Source organism: Sapajus apella, unplaced genomic scaffold (genome assembly GCF_009761245.1).
Source record: "Sapajus apella isolate SASKATOON/1434 unplaced genomic scaffold, GSC_monkey_1.0 scaffold44, whole genome shotgun sequence".
NCBI classification, from domain to species: domain Eukaryota; kingdom Metazoa; phylum Chordata; class Mammalia; order Primates; family Cebidae; genus Sapajus; species Sapajus apella.
The window spans coordinates 15,348,326-15,365,407 of NW_022436984.1; the positions used below are offsets into that span (position 1 = coordinate 15,348,326).

Consider the following 17,082-nt stretch of genomic DNA (forward strand, 5'->3'; position numbering starts at 1 on the left):
GAGCCCAGTCACAACCTCACAGTGTCAGAGGGAAAAGCCTTTGGAGAAAACCCAGCAGTACCAACAGGAATCAAGATGGAACCGCAGAGACCTAGGCCACTGTGGGACAACCTCGCTCACCTCCTAGATGAGGCATCGGTCCAAGTAACAATTCCTTGAGCACTTGCTCTGTGCCAGGCCCTTGGCCGGGAGCTTTTTAAGGGTTTTACGAAGTGTAGGCAGCTTCCGAAATGGCTCTCAGTGATTCTTGCCTCCCATGTAATCCCTTCCTCTAAGCGTGGGCTGGACCTAAGGACTTGGTTCTAATGAAAAGAATATGGTAAAAGTGATGGGGTGTCACTTACTCCCATCAAAATATCTACCTGGATTTGTGCTTCATAGCACATCTCTCCACTCCAGACTTGCCTTTCAGATTCTGGGCATCGGTGAGTAAATCTTCATCCTGTCTGAATAATCAGCTTCTCTATGGGCTTGTTGCTACATTTCTGCTAGAAGACACATACCATTACACTAGGGGGAGGAGGGAGTTCAGCCTCCTCTTGCCATTGTTCTGCTCCTTCCCAATCCATCTCCTGCCAACCACAAATTAGCATTACACAGGCATTTACAGTGCAGCCTCTAGGGATAGACAGAAGCTGCTAATCCTTAAGAAGGGGGACTGGTACAACAGCAAGTGGCCTGCAGCCTCACTCCCACTCATGGGGTGTTTCTGTGCAGCACATCCCGCTCTTTTGTGAGCTGGCCAAGTCAACCACAGATGGTGCAGTCACTGGGCCTTGGACAAAGAGGAGACACTGGAAATCTAAGGGGCACCAAGCTTTGCAAATGCCTGCATGACACATGTTCGATGACTCTATTTATCCCCAGCAGACGATCCCCTTGGGATGGATTCCTTCTCAGAGCTTCCAGTACTGTCTTTGTCAGTACACCCTTCCATTTTCCATTTCTACTGGTCAATATTAGTGAATGGCTCCAACTGGGACCAATCCAGGGCATGAAATCCCCTGGGGGGTCAAGGCTATGGTTCCCACCTGCTCCACCCTCTCAGCAACTTGGATTAACAAATCCTGGGTTTGTTTTCTTTTATTTTTCTTAAGGGATTGATTTGGCCCTCTGAAGTATGATTGAAATTCCTGATCCCAAAGGAAGACAGCCCTGGCTGGGTTCCCAGGGTCGTTTCTATCCCCGGGCATGGACTTCAGGGCCCCCAGGGGCCTCCGATTCCAACTCTTCCTGCTGCAATCCCAAAGTCTAGCTCTGGCAGCAGCCTCCTCCAAGGCTCCCTGCTCAGTTCATGGGCCCTTATCCTGCAGCTGGGTCTGGAAACAGGAGGAGTTTGAATGAGGCAAAGCCTCTTATCACAAACATTTCCTGCTTATTCCCGCCTGACCCTGCATACCATAGCCCTTCCCTGGCTAGTGAGGCCACCAACGCAGCCCTCACACAAAAGACTTGAAAGGCAGGGTCCCCAGACTTCTCTCTCCTCCAGATTCTTCTCCATCCACACTGTCTCTCCTCTCTCTAGGGAGCTCACAAGATCTTCCAGGCCACCCAAACGGTTCAGTCGCTGAAAAGCATGGAAGGAATTCAGGTGGAACCTGCAAGAAAGAGGACAAAAGGCAGGTAGGATTTCTAGTTTAAACAGAAGGTGTGACTCACAGCTGGAGATGTGCCCACATCCCCAAGGACCCCACTGTGCTAGCTATGACAAAGAGATGGAGACAGAGTTGGGAGAAAGGCCTGCACACCTGTGTGTGTGTGTGTGTGTGTGTCTGTCTGTCTGTCCCTGGCATCCCCATGTTGTGGCGCACATGTGCTGCAGGTGGGGCTGAAGCTGTATGGACTGTTGGTGGTGTATGCTGACGGACTGGGAGCCAGGGCCAGAGGGTCTAGCCAGCCCAGCCCAGCTGTGCTCAGCAGGTCACTGACTTCCACAGCCCCTCTCCCCTCCCCACACCTGGGGCACCCTAGTCCCACCCCTTCCCCCCAACCCCCCCCACCCCCGCCTACACTGGCCTTCTCTCTGCCTCCTGCCCCCAGCACGCTGTGTGGTCCAAGCCCTCTGCCACAAGAAGAGCCAGGGAGGGAGGGATGGGCCTGCATGTTTACAGTCAAGCATAACTGAGCCTTTATTTTAAATAAATAAAACTTTTAGCTAGTTTTTATTTTCCCTTTCTTTCCAAAAGCAGTTCTTGTCCCTCCTCCTCTTCCTCCTCCTCATCATCATCATGGCTGAGCCTTTATCTATGGGGCCACCCAGGGAGGGGCCGTGGGAGGAGGGAGGAACAGAGGCCAGACTAACCCTGGTGCCTCATGTCTTCTCAGGCCATGTGAAGTCCTTTCTCTCTCGTTCTTTCTCTCTCTCTCTCATCCTCACAGAGCCCCAAGGTTCTTATGAATTCAGGGATGTCCAGGCCTGAGGAACAGAGACTAAACAGGAAGCCCGGGCTCCATCGTCAGCGTGCTGTCCATCTGTTCCCCCCAGTCACAGGGTTGCTCACTCCCCATATGAAATCACCGTCCATCTGTCTTCCTCTTTGGTCTGTCATGTCTGTCTCCCCTGTTGGATCCTCATCCATCTGTCCTTCCCGTGGGACGCTGTCTCTCAGGGTCTCCTCTGGGTTGTCATCAATCTGCCTTCCCCATGAGATGTTCCATCTGCCTGTTTCCCCATTGGCCTGTCATTCCATATGATCCCCTTGATCACCCTTTTCTGTCCATCTGTCTCATCCCATAGGACTTACTTTTGCCCATCTGTCTGCCCGAATGGGGCCAGCAATGGTGAGTCTCTGAGGCATGGAAACAGTTGGGACTCTCTTCTGGTTTTGATCCCAGCAACCACAGTAGTAGCTACCATCAATCCAGTGTCCATGTGCCATACACTCTACATACTTTATTCCCTTTTGCCCTCCAATATGTGCTTATTTTCCGATTTTACTAGAAGGAAACTGAGGCTCAGAAAGGTTAATTGTCTTGCCTAAGGTCACACAGCTCCTAATGGGAGACACCAGGTAAAAACCAGCTCGCCTGTATGGAGTCGGGGTGAGGACTCAGTCTTTTACTCCATCCCCAGGATGTAAGGCTCCCCCTCCCCTGGCCTCTCTGCACATTTAATTTACACTTTGCTGCTGGATGTTTTCAGACTGATGAAGTTTCCTCCCTGCCCTGGCTCTGCACAAAAAAGTGAGGGAAGAAAAGCAGCCAGATGTGAGAGCATTTCGAAGGTCTTTTTGGGGGAATGGGGAGTGATGTTAAATAAACATCCAATGGTATTCTTTCTGCTAAACGATCCATTTTCATGGCACCCAGGAGTTCGTCCAAGGGTCTCTGGGTCACTGGGGAAAAGTATTCCGTGTGTTTTGGCTCCATATTCTTTCATTGGCCACAAAGAGCTAATTCTTCCAATTAATGAAATCAGCACCACTGATGGAGATGTACTGACAAATTATTTTCAAGATGAATATATTCACACCCATGGTGGGATTGATTGGTCTGAAGGATTTGGAGGCTCCAGAGAGAAGGTCCCCCTGCCCACCAAAGACACTGAGGTCATTCATGGTGGCCGGGATGTTGGCCACCACCTCAAGGGTCGCCGCTCTCCACTGGAGCCACGGAGACTGGACAGGGTTGTCTGTGTGGAAGGACTGCTTATCAATAGGCTTCTGTATATAGCCTCAGCAGGTCCCCAGCACCCCCCACCCCCCACTGCCCCAGCCAAGTCCCCTTCAGGGCCTGGTCTGAAGGGCCTATTCAGCATTTAGGACTCCCTGATGGGAAGTGAAAGAGAAACAGGCAGATGCTTCCGTGGAGCTGGGGAAAAGCTGGAAGCCTAGAGACAGGAAGAGAAGCCTGAAGCCACCAGGGAGGAGCCCAGAGAGAAGAAAAAAAGCAGGCCAGAGGCTCTATAGGATAAGAAAGAGAAGAGGGGAGGAGGGGAAGCTGTGGGAGGGAAGAGAGAGGGTGGGAGAACCAGAGGAGGGGGAGGAGGCCGGAAGGAAGAGATCCCAGTTAGGAGACAGACCAGAGCCAGAAAGCAGTGTGGGATTTAAGCCACAGATTTAATTTCCTGATATTTTTTCAGGCTGATATTAGCAGCATTTTTCATTCCCCAAGCAGATCTGCCAATCATGAAAAAGTGATCCGGAGTGAACATGGTGATGGGCCCAGTTTGAACCTGAACAGACCCATCAGAATAGCTCAAGGTCAAAGCAACATTTTCTCTCTTTTTCTAACCACTAGAAACTAAGGACATATTTTGCTTCTGGCTGGTCTTGAAGGAGGGGGAAAGAACATTTTCTAGGCAGCTCTGGTGAATAAGTGACAATCCAAAGTCAAGGGCTAAATGATATCTGTTATTTTTTTTTTTTTTTTTTTTGAGACGGAGTTTCGCTGTTGTTACCCAAGCTGGAGTGCAATGGCGCGATCTCGGCTCATCGCAACCTCCGCCTCCTGGGTTCAGGCAATTCTCCTGCCTCAGCCTCCTGAGTAACTGGGATTACAGGCAAGCGCCACCATGCCCAGCTAATTTTTTTGTATTTTTAGTAGAGACGGGGTTTCACCATGTTGACCAGGGTGGTCTCGATCTCTTGACCTCGTAATCCACCCGCCTCGGCCTCCCAAAGTGCTGGGATTACAGGCATGAGCCACCGTGCCTGGCTGATATCTGTTAATCATCTCTTTGGTCTTTGTTTTCCTGTGTGGACCCTAACTGAATCAGTATTCTGAACTTTGAGAGTTATAAGTTAGGAGCTAAAGAAACCAAAGCCCAACTTTCTCCAGGGCATCTTATACCACTATCACCAGCTCGTCTTTCTAAAGCCTTATTTTCCTGCTTAAACTCCATCTCTGCAGTCCTACGCTTACCAAATAAAATCTACACCCTTGAGCCAGAAAAGCAAGGCCCTCTAGAACCCAGCTGCTCCAAGTGTGGTCCAAAGCCAGCTGCCTTGGCATCACCAGGGGCCACACCATGGACCTGCTGAATCACCAGTCAATCCTTGTTCAGTGACAGCATGAGAAGCCCTGCTCCTTACCACTTCCAACCCACTCCAGATAATCTCCTGCTGCTGCCATGGAGGAGGGCTACTTCCCCAGCAAACTGGAAGTGTAAAAGTCTCCAAATACACCTTTCACTTGTCCAATTCTGAGTGCTGGTTCCTGACATTCCTTCATCTTGAAGATGCTTCCCCTTGTACTCCTTTGAGGAGATCTCATCCACATTTTAAGACCCAACTCAAATGCCATCTCTTCCAAGGATCCTCCCCTTCTCACTGTCCCCTTTCCTTGCCAGAGGTTAGAACTTCTAAGGCAGTTTGTTTGAATCTCCCTCGAAGTGCTTTCTACTTTCATCTTGCATTTTCATTACTCATGTACTTATCAAGGGGCAGCATTGTGGAGTCTTTTGCAGGGTTTCCTGGGTTCAAATCCTTGTCCCATAGCTTCCTAACTGTGACACCAAACAAGTGCTTAATCTCTTTGGACCTCAGTCTTCTCATCTGTAAAATGGGAGTAATGATACCTACTCATAGAGTTGTTGGAAGGATTTTTAAACTATGTTTATTGAATACGTATGTGCCAAGTAATAGAGCTACAAATGTGACCAAAACTGTACAGTTCTGTTCTCATAGTGGATTATAGCTCTTGTAAAGTGTTTAAAACATAGCAAGTGCTCAATAAATTTTAGCTGTTGTTATACCTTATTACATTCACCATTCCCTGGGCATTTGTGTAAGGCAGCATGCTTTACGTCTCTATAAAGATACATAGGAGTGATGGCCCCAACTTCTAACACAGAGCTTAGCATATAATGTGTGCTCAAAAAGTGATTGCCAGGCTGGGCACAGTGGCTCACGCCTATAATCCCAGCACTTTGGGAGGCCGAGGCAGGTGGATCACAAGGTCAGGAGATCGAGACCACCCTGGCTAACATGGTGAAACACCGTCTCTACTAAAAATACAAAAAATTAGCCGGGCGTGGTGGCACGTGCCTGTAGTCCCAGCTTCTCGGGAGGCTGAGGCAGGATAGTTGCTTAAACCTGGGAGGCGGAGGTTGCAGTGAGCCAAGACGGTACCACTGCACCCAGCCTGGGTGACAGAGCAAGACTCTATCTCAAAAAAAAAAAAAAAAAAGTGATTGTCAACTGACTCAGATGGCCCAAAGAAGGAAGCTCTTAATTGCATAGGAAATGAGAGCTGTCACTCCTAATGCTCAGAGCTTACCCAGCATTGCAGTCTTCCCAAGACTGACTGTTTTCTGTCCCTTTTCCTAGAACCATAATTTGTTTAATCAATGATTGCTGTTGTTTTTCTAATAATCGTTGGTTAAAAGTTCTGTTTCCTCAGTGTGGTTTCCATGCTGTCCTCTCATTAGTTTCTTTCCCACTCCCTGCTTCCCCTCTGAAAGCTCAATGTTATGTTTTGGGGTGGGTTTTTTGGGTGGGCATGTGAAATATTTCAACTGGACCTAGTATTTTATTTTTAACTTCTTTGTATAAAAGTTCTTAAAAGACGTAATCAGTTGTCTCATTAACATTCTTTTGACTCCCCCAAAAACTGGTTTCTTACAATTCTTATTGTGTTTTCATCTCCAGGGGAACACTTTGGCTGAGTTTTCTACCAGGAATGACACAATTCTTTCCATAGCTACGTAGAGGCAGAATTTGAAAACCAAGAGAGCTGCATTGGTCCAGCTCTACTGCCTCAGTCCAAAGAACTCCTCATACACACAAGCCCCCAACTTTTCCACTGGCCACATTTCCCAATGCTGCCTCTGTTAAAAATGTTCTCTTTCTGGTTAAATCCTAACAGAAAGTGAAATAAATACCATTTAAAAAGATATTTCAAGATGAGGGTCATTCCAGAGTCCAGTTTCCTTGAATTACAACAATCCCTGACATATCACTGTTTCCTTTAAGCATTTCCTTTCAGATTTCCTTGTGGTGACCTGGTTTGGCTTATTTCTCCTTTCGTTTTCTAGAAATGGGGTCTCACTCTGTCACCCAGACTGCAGTACAGTGGCACAATCATAGATCACTGCAGCCTAGAATCCTTAGGTCAAGCGATCCTCCCACCACAGCCTCTCAAGTAGGTGGGACTGCAGGTACAGACCACCATGCCTGCTCTGGTTTGGTTTAGAGGCAATTCACATATCATCTGTCTTCTATGGTTCTGTCCCATCTACAATTTGCATGTCTCAATCTTCTTTTTGTTATCCAGGGGCAAAATATTATTCAGTGCAAGCTCCTTCCACCCTGTTAGAAAAAGATTTTTCCCCTTTATTGACTTAATCACTTTAGCTTTAAGAAAGGGAAAAAAAAGACAGGTAAAGCTGCTTGTTTGGGATTTCAAGAAACTGGGGAAAAATGGAATCCCTGGCAAGTGGGAATGTGATCTACATGGGAAAATCTCTGAGAAGACACCTGCTCTTCCATTGGTCTTTGTCTCTGAGGCTCCTGGAGGTACAGCCTCATGGGAGTGGCTTCTTGTTGGAAACTGGGACAAAAAAGCATAACACTGGTACGGACAGAGGGCTCTGTCTGCTGAAAAAGGGCAATTGGTGAACTTTCAAGCCCAGGGGCAGGGGCAAGGCTTCCAATGTGAGCTAGACATCTGGAAACTCAATCTCATCTAGAGTATCGGTTACCTCACAGACTCAGACCCTCTCCAGCAGAAAGGGCGGCAGTAGCAGGGCGGGCCTCTGACATGAAACTCCCTGTTCACTTAATTAACTCTAAGAAATGTGCATCAGAGTCTCTTAGAAAGAAAGGGAAATTGTTCTGTCCAGTAGGAGGACAGAGGTGTCATCAAGATAGGCGTTTGAGTATGACAAAAATATCAAGAGCTTTCCATGTCTGCCTTGGCCCAGAGAGTTAAACATCAGTGGGGTCACTCTTTAGATCATGGGGTGGGGACCATTTCTCCCTACCAAATTGGTGCTCAGGGCTTGTTTTCAAAAGAGAATCATAAGAGCTACCCTTGCCCAGCCTATTGTTTTGATATCAAGCGTCCTTGGTACTCAAGTGTGGGAACTCTAGAGTCTTGGTTCTACACACTTTGGTAATTCTAGATAAGCACCTGAATTACAGAATCCTATTTAACATCTGGGTGTGAATTCTCTCCCCATTTATTCTGAGCCTGCCACCAGACTAGCCCTCTCTAAGCCTTCATTCACATATTCCCTATCAGCATTTGGTATGGACCTACCAGTATGCTTGACACTATTCTAGAAACTTGAGGTACAAACAAGACTAAGATATGATCTATGCCCTCAAGGGGTTTATTATTTTCTATCAGGGACTACAAATGTATGAATTAATAATAATTGCAGCTACTATTTATTAAGCCCTTATGATATGCTTTTTCTTTTAGAGACAACATCTCTCTATGTTACCCAAGCTGGAGAGCAATGGCCATACACAGGCATGATCATAGCTCAATATAGCCTCAAACTGCTCAGCTCAAGCAACCCTCCTGCCTCAGCCTCCTGAGTGGCTGGGACTATAGGCACATACCACTGCACCCTGCATATGATATGCTTTTGACAAACATTGAGTTAAGTAGTTTTGGTAGACAGCCTCTAAGATAGCCCACAGTGATCTTCTCCTGAAATTCACATGCTTGTGTAGCCCCTTTCCACATTGACTAGGGCTAGTATAAATAATAGGATCTATGGAATTAACAGTCCATGGCTCCTGAGGCCAGGACATAAATGACAATGCAGCTTCCACCTTGCTCTCTCTTGGATCATTCACTCTAGGGGACTCCAGATGCCGTATGGTGAAGACTCTCAGGAAGCCCTACCCTGTGGGAAGGTCCACATGGAGAGGAACTGAGGCTACCCACCAATAGCCAGGGAGGAATTGAAACCATCTGCCCATAGCCACGTGACTGAGCCATCTTGGAAACAGTACCTCCTGCCTCAGACAAGCCTTCAGATGACTGTAGTCCCAACTAACATCTCAACTGCATCCTCATGAGAAACCTCAAGGCAGAACCACCCAGCTAAGCTGCTCCCAAATTCCTGACTCACAGGCAGGAGACAGTGTTTACTGTTGGTTTACCTCACTAAATTTGAGGGTAATTCATCGTGTAGCAATTTTTTTATAGGAAGAAAAGGATCTTTGGAGAGCGAGTTCCTTCTGTATCTGGGGAGACCATTCTCCCCCTTCCAAGTTCCTCCACTGGGCAGCATCTTCTGAGATGCTTAATTGCCCCTTAGCCTGCAACTGCAGCTAGTCTGGGTAAGACACTGGGTGGAGATGTTATAAGATCTGACCAGGAATGAGGCAGGGAGAAGTGGAGCATGGGGACTGAGACTTGAAGAAACAGGCTCCCACAGTTTGGGCGGATTGTATACAATGGGAAATACTGGTTGGTATTCATTAGTGTTTTATAGTTTATGAAACACTTTCATATTCATTCCTATCAAACCTTCATCAGATCTGGGAAGCCAGATGAGCAGTTATAAATTAAGCATGCTGATGGTTTTGAGGGCACTACCCTGAAGTTACAGACTGCAATCCAAGTCCAATGACACATCTTTCGGCACTGTAGGTCACACCTCCGGTGGCCTGCCTGGGTCCTCCCAGCCCAACTGCACTCCAGCCGCAGCTGTCACACCAGCTCCAGCACTGGCTCCGCACATCTCACACTGCCCAGGGCCTTCTCTCACTTCCGACTTTTGCAGGCAAAACTGAAAGTAGCACAAGCAATGAGTAGTTCCTGTCCAATGAGGTGACTTGACCAACAAGGGAAAGGAGCCAGGAAGTAAATAGTCCCCTCTTCTGACCCTTGCATAGACAGTTCTGGGGTGGCGGTGGGACTGCTACAGCTCCCGGAGAATCCGTGCAACAACACGTCTCCCTTGCCCACGGCAGTAACAAGCTTGCTACATCACACGTGCTCATTCTGGATGCCCCTCCCTCCTTCCTGGTTTCACTTGTTTCCAAACTCAGTTTCCTGGAATCAGTCTTCAGACTGCATTGAACTCGCACCAGCCCTTGTGTCAGGCTTTCATGCATGTCTTTTAAAGACCACAGTTCCTTCTACCTGGTCAGGTGTTCTGGGTAGAAGGACAGATATAGATGCTTTGCCAGTTACTACCTGTGTTTGTTTCCTGTGGCTGCTAAACTGCCACAAAATGGGTGGCTTAAAATAATTTAGTCCATTAGTGTTGAGGCCAGAAGTCAGGTTAAGGGATGGCCAGGGCCATGCTTCCTCATAGCTCGAGGGGGGATTCTTTCCTTGCCTCTTCCAGCTTCCGAAGACTCTGGGTGTGTACTGGCTTGTTGCAGCATAACTCCAAGCTCCACCTCCACCTTCACATGGCCTTTTGTGTGCCAGATATCTCATTTTTCTTATCAAGCTACTTGTCTTTAAATTTAGGGGTCCTCCTAAATTAAGGATGTCATCTAATTTTCAAAGATTCCACATCCAAAAGGTCATATTCACAGGGTTCTGGGGGTTAGGGCTTTCACATGTATTTGGGGGTGCCACTGTTCAACCTATTATCTGTACTACCTCTTTGTGCAAAATATGAAAAATAGACAAGTACTTTGAGCCGAGAGTCTCAGAATCTGAAAGCCTAGAGTAAAAGGTGGGTGAAAAGAAGATGTAAGCCCAAAGACAGTGCTAGAGGGAGACAAGACAGCTGGAAGAGTGTGGAGATGGGACCCAAATCAGAGTTTGAGAAGCAGCCGGGTGTGCCCAAAGTGTGCATACCTCACCTGGAACCTGAGGCCAGGGCCTGCAATTAGGAGCAAGGCACTAACAAGCTGGCTCTTCAAGCTCTCAAGGGTACATAGGTCCCATCCAGGTCACTCTGCACCTTCATGAAAGAGCTAGGTGCACAAACCTAGAAGTATGGACTGGATTGCTTAGAGTGGAAGCAGACCACTGCTAGGAGGCTGAAAGGTCAAGCCCCACAGAAGAAACGGGTCTCTTCCTCTGGACTAAATGGTGGCAGCGTTATCAATGATATGGAAAAACAAAGCTCCCAGATTTTTTTCTAGAGAGAAAAAAGGAATACAAGAAAAAGGAATACAGTGCTTTGTGTCCATTTTCTGTTGACTCCTCATCCCAGTCCTAGTGGGCATTTATCATTACCCCAGCTCTACAGATGAGGACACTGAGATTTAGAGATGTTATAGCAAGAGGCAAAGTCACAGCTAATAGCTAAGTCTGCCAAACTTCAAACTCTGTGTTCTTAACCTCCATGTAATAAAATGATGTTGGTGCAAATACAGAAGTCTACACAAGATCATAGTGGGAGTAGTGAGCTCTACCTGAGAAGTCTGGAACTGGAGGGGAGAAGGAGGCAGGGAAGACTTGTTAGAGAATATCAGACTTGCAATGAAAAGGAAGGATGAAGCCAGGCACAGTGGCTCACACCTGTGATCACAGCACTTTGGGAGGCTGAGGCGGGCAGATCATGGGTCAGGAGTTTGAGACCAGTCTGACCAACATGTTGAAATCCTGTCTCTACTAAAAATACAAAAATTAGCCAGGCATGGTGGCACATGGCCTATAATCCCAGCTACTCAGGAGGCTGAGGCAGGAGAATCACTTGAACCTGGGAGGCAGAGGTTGCAGTGAGCTGAGATCTCGACACTGCACTCCAGCCTGGGTGACAGAGCAAGATTCTGTCTCAAAAAAAAAAAGAAAGAAAGAAAAAGAAGGATGAGCAGATGTTCACCAGGTGGATAGCAAGGAAAGGGATTCCAGATGGGGCAGCATGAGCAGAGGCATGGAGGCAGCAAATAGCCTGAGGTGTTCAGAACCTCTGGAGTTTCCAGACCTGGGAGAGCTGAGGCCTTGTGGCTTGTACACAAGGGGATACTCTGCGTTCTAGCCCAAGATCTACTCTTGCAGTCACAGGACAGAACCCTATGCCCCCCCAAATAATTAGCACCTCTCCTACAAACTACTATCCCAGTCCCTGCCCTTGATGAACTCAAATCCCCATTTGTTCCCCATTTCTTTCCTAGGTCAATTCTTTTTTTAAAGAGCCAGCTCCCTGGCATGCCCGTCATGCATACCACTGTTCTTCTTGGCAGGCAACTCTTGCTTCTTACAAAAATGTGGTTATGATGCTTATATTGCATTCATAACGTCTCTAATCTACTGCAAAATACCATGTCAACTTTACTTTCTTCTTTAGCAGGGTCACGAGAATGGCAAATTAGGGAGATTCATGAGACCAAGTGTATTGGATTATAGAAAGGTGCTTTTAACTTTTATTAGGTTGGTGCAAAAGTAATTGCAGTTTTTTGCCATTATTTTCATTGATAGTAAGCAATTACTTTAGCACCAACCTAATACCTTTTCTCATAGCAGCCTTCTGGATCCTTGGTGGATTATAGATTAGAGATGCACAATAGAAGGAATTAGTAGCTGGTTCAATAACAGTATCCATACCCAAAAAAATACTGACCGTGGGTTGATCTCAAGGTCTAGGGGACAGTCTGTATTGGCATGACCTACGGTTCTGCCCTCAGCCCTCTCCCAGACAATGTCTCTTAAACCAATAACTTGAATGAAGATACAGAAAGCAGGTTTACCAAATCACCTAATGGTTGAAACTGGGTAGGTAGCAACCACGAGATGGCAGAACTAAAAACTGTATGTCTCCCAAAAGGCTATCGTGGGTCATCTTACCAAGTCTTACCAAGACATCTTTACCTGACATGTAAAGTCCTTTACTTGAGTTCCAAAAGTAACTGCACAAATACACGATGAAGATTTCTGACTCAGGGTAACTGTGAAAAGGAAAAACAATGAGGAGTTTTAGCTTTAGTTGAATGAAAGCGAAGACATAGCCTGCACTAGGGGAGAGGAGGAGGGACAGTTGGATTCTGAAGGTTTACTGCTGAGATTCGACAGCCTCACCACCAACCCCGGGCTGTATTTAGTAACTTGTACTCTACTCCATTAAATGTGTTTGGGTTTCCAGCCCCCTCCCCATGGCCCTCACCCCAGACTGAGCCAGGAGCCCTTAGAAGGTAATGAGAACACCGAGAGCTCCGAGTCTGGGAAGAGCTTGGAAATGAGAGCTCTCAAAGGCTCTCCCGGCGCGGCCCTATCCCTGCTGATAAGGCTGAGAGCAAAGCTGGCTGACAAGTGATTGGAAACAGGAGTTCCCAAACCCTTTAACCCTTTCCTACCCTGCCAGTGTGCTGGAGTCTCCATCTCCTGTGGCTTCTCCCTCTCTGTATCAGGGCTCTCTGCTCCTCCCACCAGGCTTTCCATCCACTCCTTGTGTCCTGATGAGGACTGAATGCTGTCCTTCTGCCTGAAAAGCAGTCACTTTCACCACCAAAGATGCAGTTCCTCCACCCTCAGGCCACCCAGACAAGTCAGCCAGGGAGTCTCCCCCTGGTCCAGACCCTACCAAGCTCACTTAAACGACCACACCTGTGCTTGTCCAGCGACGCTGTTCAGCAGGAGGAACCTACCAGGGGAATGTTAGTCCTGTTTGGTGTTTGGGGTTTCTGGGAGCGGAGACCCCGGGGCAAGTTTCAGTAACCTAAGCCGGAGCCATTCTTGGTTGCCCCTGCTGGCTGGGAACCCTATCAAAGGACTTCAGCGGTCACCCCCTTAAGCGAGACCTGACTTTCCTGGGTGATCTTAAAGGCCTTCCACTCACTTAGATATTTCCTGGTTCATGGACGGGATAGATGACAAGGGGCTTGTCCAGGACAGTGGCCAGCCTGACCGAAGCTAAGAGGTGAGCTTCCCTGCTTACCCTGGGGAGGGGCATTAGAGAGAAGCCAGGCTTATGAGCCACAGTAATTAAGTATAAAAGAAGTTTCCTGGGAGGGGTAGGTTCAAAAAAAAAAAAAAGTTTCCTTCAGTAGAATGGAATTCAGCTAAACTGCCATTATCATGCAAAGCAGCTTTGCACCTAAAAGCCCTTAACCAAACAGGCAGTTTAATTAAATCCCTAATCTCCTGTGGCCTATTCTGACCCCTTCTCTCCTCCTCTTATCCGCTTACCACCCCCACCCCCTGCCCCACCCCCACCTCTACCTTCAAGATTCCATGTAAAATACTCCACCTGTAAGAGGGCAAAATCTACCCAAAAAAGGTGGGTCTGGGGTCCTTTTTAAGGTTTGGTTGCTGTGTCTTAGGGGTTAGCTCCCTGAGACAGCTCTGACTAGGGTGCTGGGTGCTGGCAGCGAGGGTGAGCATGATGGTGGTGATTCCCACAATGGCCATGGTCAAATGAAGTGAAGGGAGTCAGCATCACACTCCCACCCACTGGTTCCTGCTCAGCCCCAGGAGGCTGATGCCCATTTATAACCCACTCCAAGCCATGAAAAGTCTGCAGTCTCCTTCTCCATAGTAAGTGCGTAGCAGCCCTAACAGGCTTAGATGTTAGGACCCTGCTGTGACATCAGAAGAGGCAGGGATGGAGAAATTGACCTGTCCATAGGCATCTCCATTGCTGAGGCTGCACTGGTGACTGCTATGAATCTTAGGAGGGATGCTAAACCTGTTAGTGAGATTTGCAGGGAAATGCCTGCAGCTCTGATTTGGAGTTTAGACTACTTGGTACAGGTAGGGGGAGAGGTTAAGAGAAGGAAGACGGGAATGGGGTGGGAGGGTGATGAGGCTGAAATGCACTGATAAAGAAAAACCTAATAGTACCTTCTGATGTCTGCAAAATGCTTCAAAAGTTTGTGCCTTCATTCAGGAAAAGAAAGAAAATCACGTACAGAATGCCAGGCACCATGCCATATCTTGTAAAGTAAATCTCCCTCCTGTCCCCCTCCACACACAGGGGAAAAACTGTGATGCAAGGAGGTGAAGTGACTTTCCCAGTGGCACACAGCTCACGACTGGCAGAGCAAGGACTCAAACACTGGCCTGCTTTTCTGAAAATCAATGCTCTCTCTGCTAAACCACAGATCAGCCACAGGATTACAATGTTGGAGGGGGGATTAACCACCCAAGAATACTCATGGCATTGTAGGCCAAACTCCATCTCTTCTCCCTCATGCAGCAAGAATGCTTCCATCTCCAAACAAGCCATTTCCTCTGAGCAGGGGTCTCAGCAGGGATGAGAAAATCAGCCCTGGGCCCATGGATGCAGGCCAAGGGAGCTGGGCTTATGGAGGGCTTCTTGGGGTTCAAACCCGAGAGAATGAAGAGTCCCAGAGGAAACTTTTCTTTGCAGGAAAGTATCTAGGGCCGTGGTGGGGGAGGGGGCATCTGTAAGTCATATAACAAACACCAGACCTCTCCATTTTATACCTCATTCCTTTGGTGGGGGCAAGCAGTGGAGCCATCTCTATTTGGAAAAAAGTGAAACTCAAATCACCATGAACCCTGCACTTTTTCTGTTAATTGTGTGAACTTCACTGTGCCTGCAGAATGCATGGACCTGCATTAGAGGAAGTTATATTTCTGGAATATTACATATATTATATATCTGTGTAATATATCAATTATATATGGAATATATATTTTGAATATATAATTATATATAATAGGAATAAATATTATTTCTACATATTATGAATATATAATATAATCCTAATATATATTATATTATAATATGCAGTGCATTATATATTATATATTATATATAACTGTACATTATAATATATATTATATATGATATACATTATATGTTATATATTATAATGTATATTATATATTTCCTTGCATTGTGGGGTTTTTTTTTTTGCAGAGGAGATACCCTTTTAGGAGGTTCCAATAAATCTTATGAATAAATGACTGAAGCTGGTGGTGTTTGAGGCAGCACAATACCCAGCCCCTGATGGAGCTCCTAAGCCTTTTAATTCTCCAGCCCTGAGCTGGTTCTACCCAGCCAGCCCTGTCAATTTGTGGCCACCTCACTCCAAGCCAGGTATTTCCAAAGGTCATTGACTTGGAATAATAGGTGCCACTGTTTTGACTTCAGAAAGACAGGCTGGGACCAAAGAATCCTCCATAGCTTCAGGGCTGACGTGGGTGGGTTAAGAAAGCAGGATTTTGGACGAGATCTGTTACAGGGTCCTTTATCTCTCTTATAGCAAAGAAAACAATGAAGAATTTTAAAAGGCTGTCTTGGTCTCCAGAATCCTCTGGAAGCAGATGGCATGTCAACAGTTTCCAGGGCAGACTCCAGAGACCCCAGACCTGGGAGCCTTACTGGAATGTAATTAACCTAAGTGCTGGCTGTTAGGATGAAAAAGCAGGAGTGCAATTATGGAAGGAGCAGGAGGTGAGCTTTCATTGATTAACCTGTCCTGTCTGATTCCATTCCCTACTGAGGTGATTTTGAGGGCCCTGAGGGTTGCCCTGTGCCCTCAAGGTTATGAGAAAGGAAAACAGTCACTGCAGAAAGTGAATTCTTAAAACAGAGTTCAGGAGGACTGCATAGACCCCCAAAACTGCCTGGAAAATGCACTTGTACAAAATGCAAAATGTATACTTTTGAGAAAGAGGCTGGACACTTTTATCACTTGCATGAAGAGGTCTGTAGCCCCCAAAGTGTTAAGAATCTCTGTGCTAGAGGAGTGAAAGTTCAGCACAGTTGCCAGAGTAGGGCTTCAGGAAAAGTCCCATCAGTTTTCAACTCCAAATGGCCATCATCCTTCTGGCTCTACCACTTACCAGCAAGTCACTTAGCCTCTCTGTGCCTCAGTTTCATATTGTAAAATGAGGGACATCCCAGGGTTCATAAAAAAATTGAATGGCATAAGAATACAAATTTTTTTTTTTTTTTAGATGTAGTCTCACTCCATCACTCAGGCTGGAGTGCAGTGGCGTGATCTCAGCTCACAGCAACCTCCACTTCCCGGGATCAAGCGATCCTCCTGCCTCAGCCTCCCAAGTAGCTGGGATTATAGATGCTTGCCACCACACCCAGCTATTTTTTGTATTTTTAGTGGAGACAGCGTTTCACTATGTTGGCGAGGCTGGTCTCAAACTTCTGACATCAGGTGATCCACCTGCCTCGGCCTCCCAAAGTGTTGGAATTACAGAAATGAGCCACCGTGCCAGTCAGAATGCAAAACTCTCCGTCTTGCCTTGTCACCCAGGCTGGAGTACAGTGGCATGATCTTGGCTCACTGC

At 47.0% G+C, this 17,082-nt stretch overlaps 1 protein-coding gene across 1 annotated transcript in view; it reads right to left on the minus strand.

Moving 5' to 3' along the window:
* Positions 1-832: 832 nt before the first annotated feature.
* The window catches only part of LOC116524215 (uncharacterized protein C2orf91-like), a 57,147-nt gene continuing 40,897 nt past the window's right edge, over positions 833-17,082 (minus strand). The window contains exons 3-4 of the mRNA XM_032239406.1: positions 12,679-12,755; positions 833-1,598 (exon numbers count right to left, since the gene is read on the minus strand). Coding sequence (XP_032095297.1) covers positions 1,588-1,598; positions 12,679-12,755 — 88 coding nt within the window. The 3' untranslated portion in view covers positions 833-1,587. The remainder of the gene's footprint in view (positions 1,599-12,678; positions 12,756-17,082) is intronic.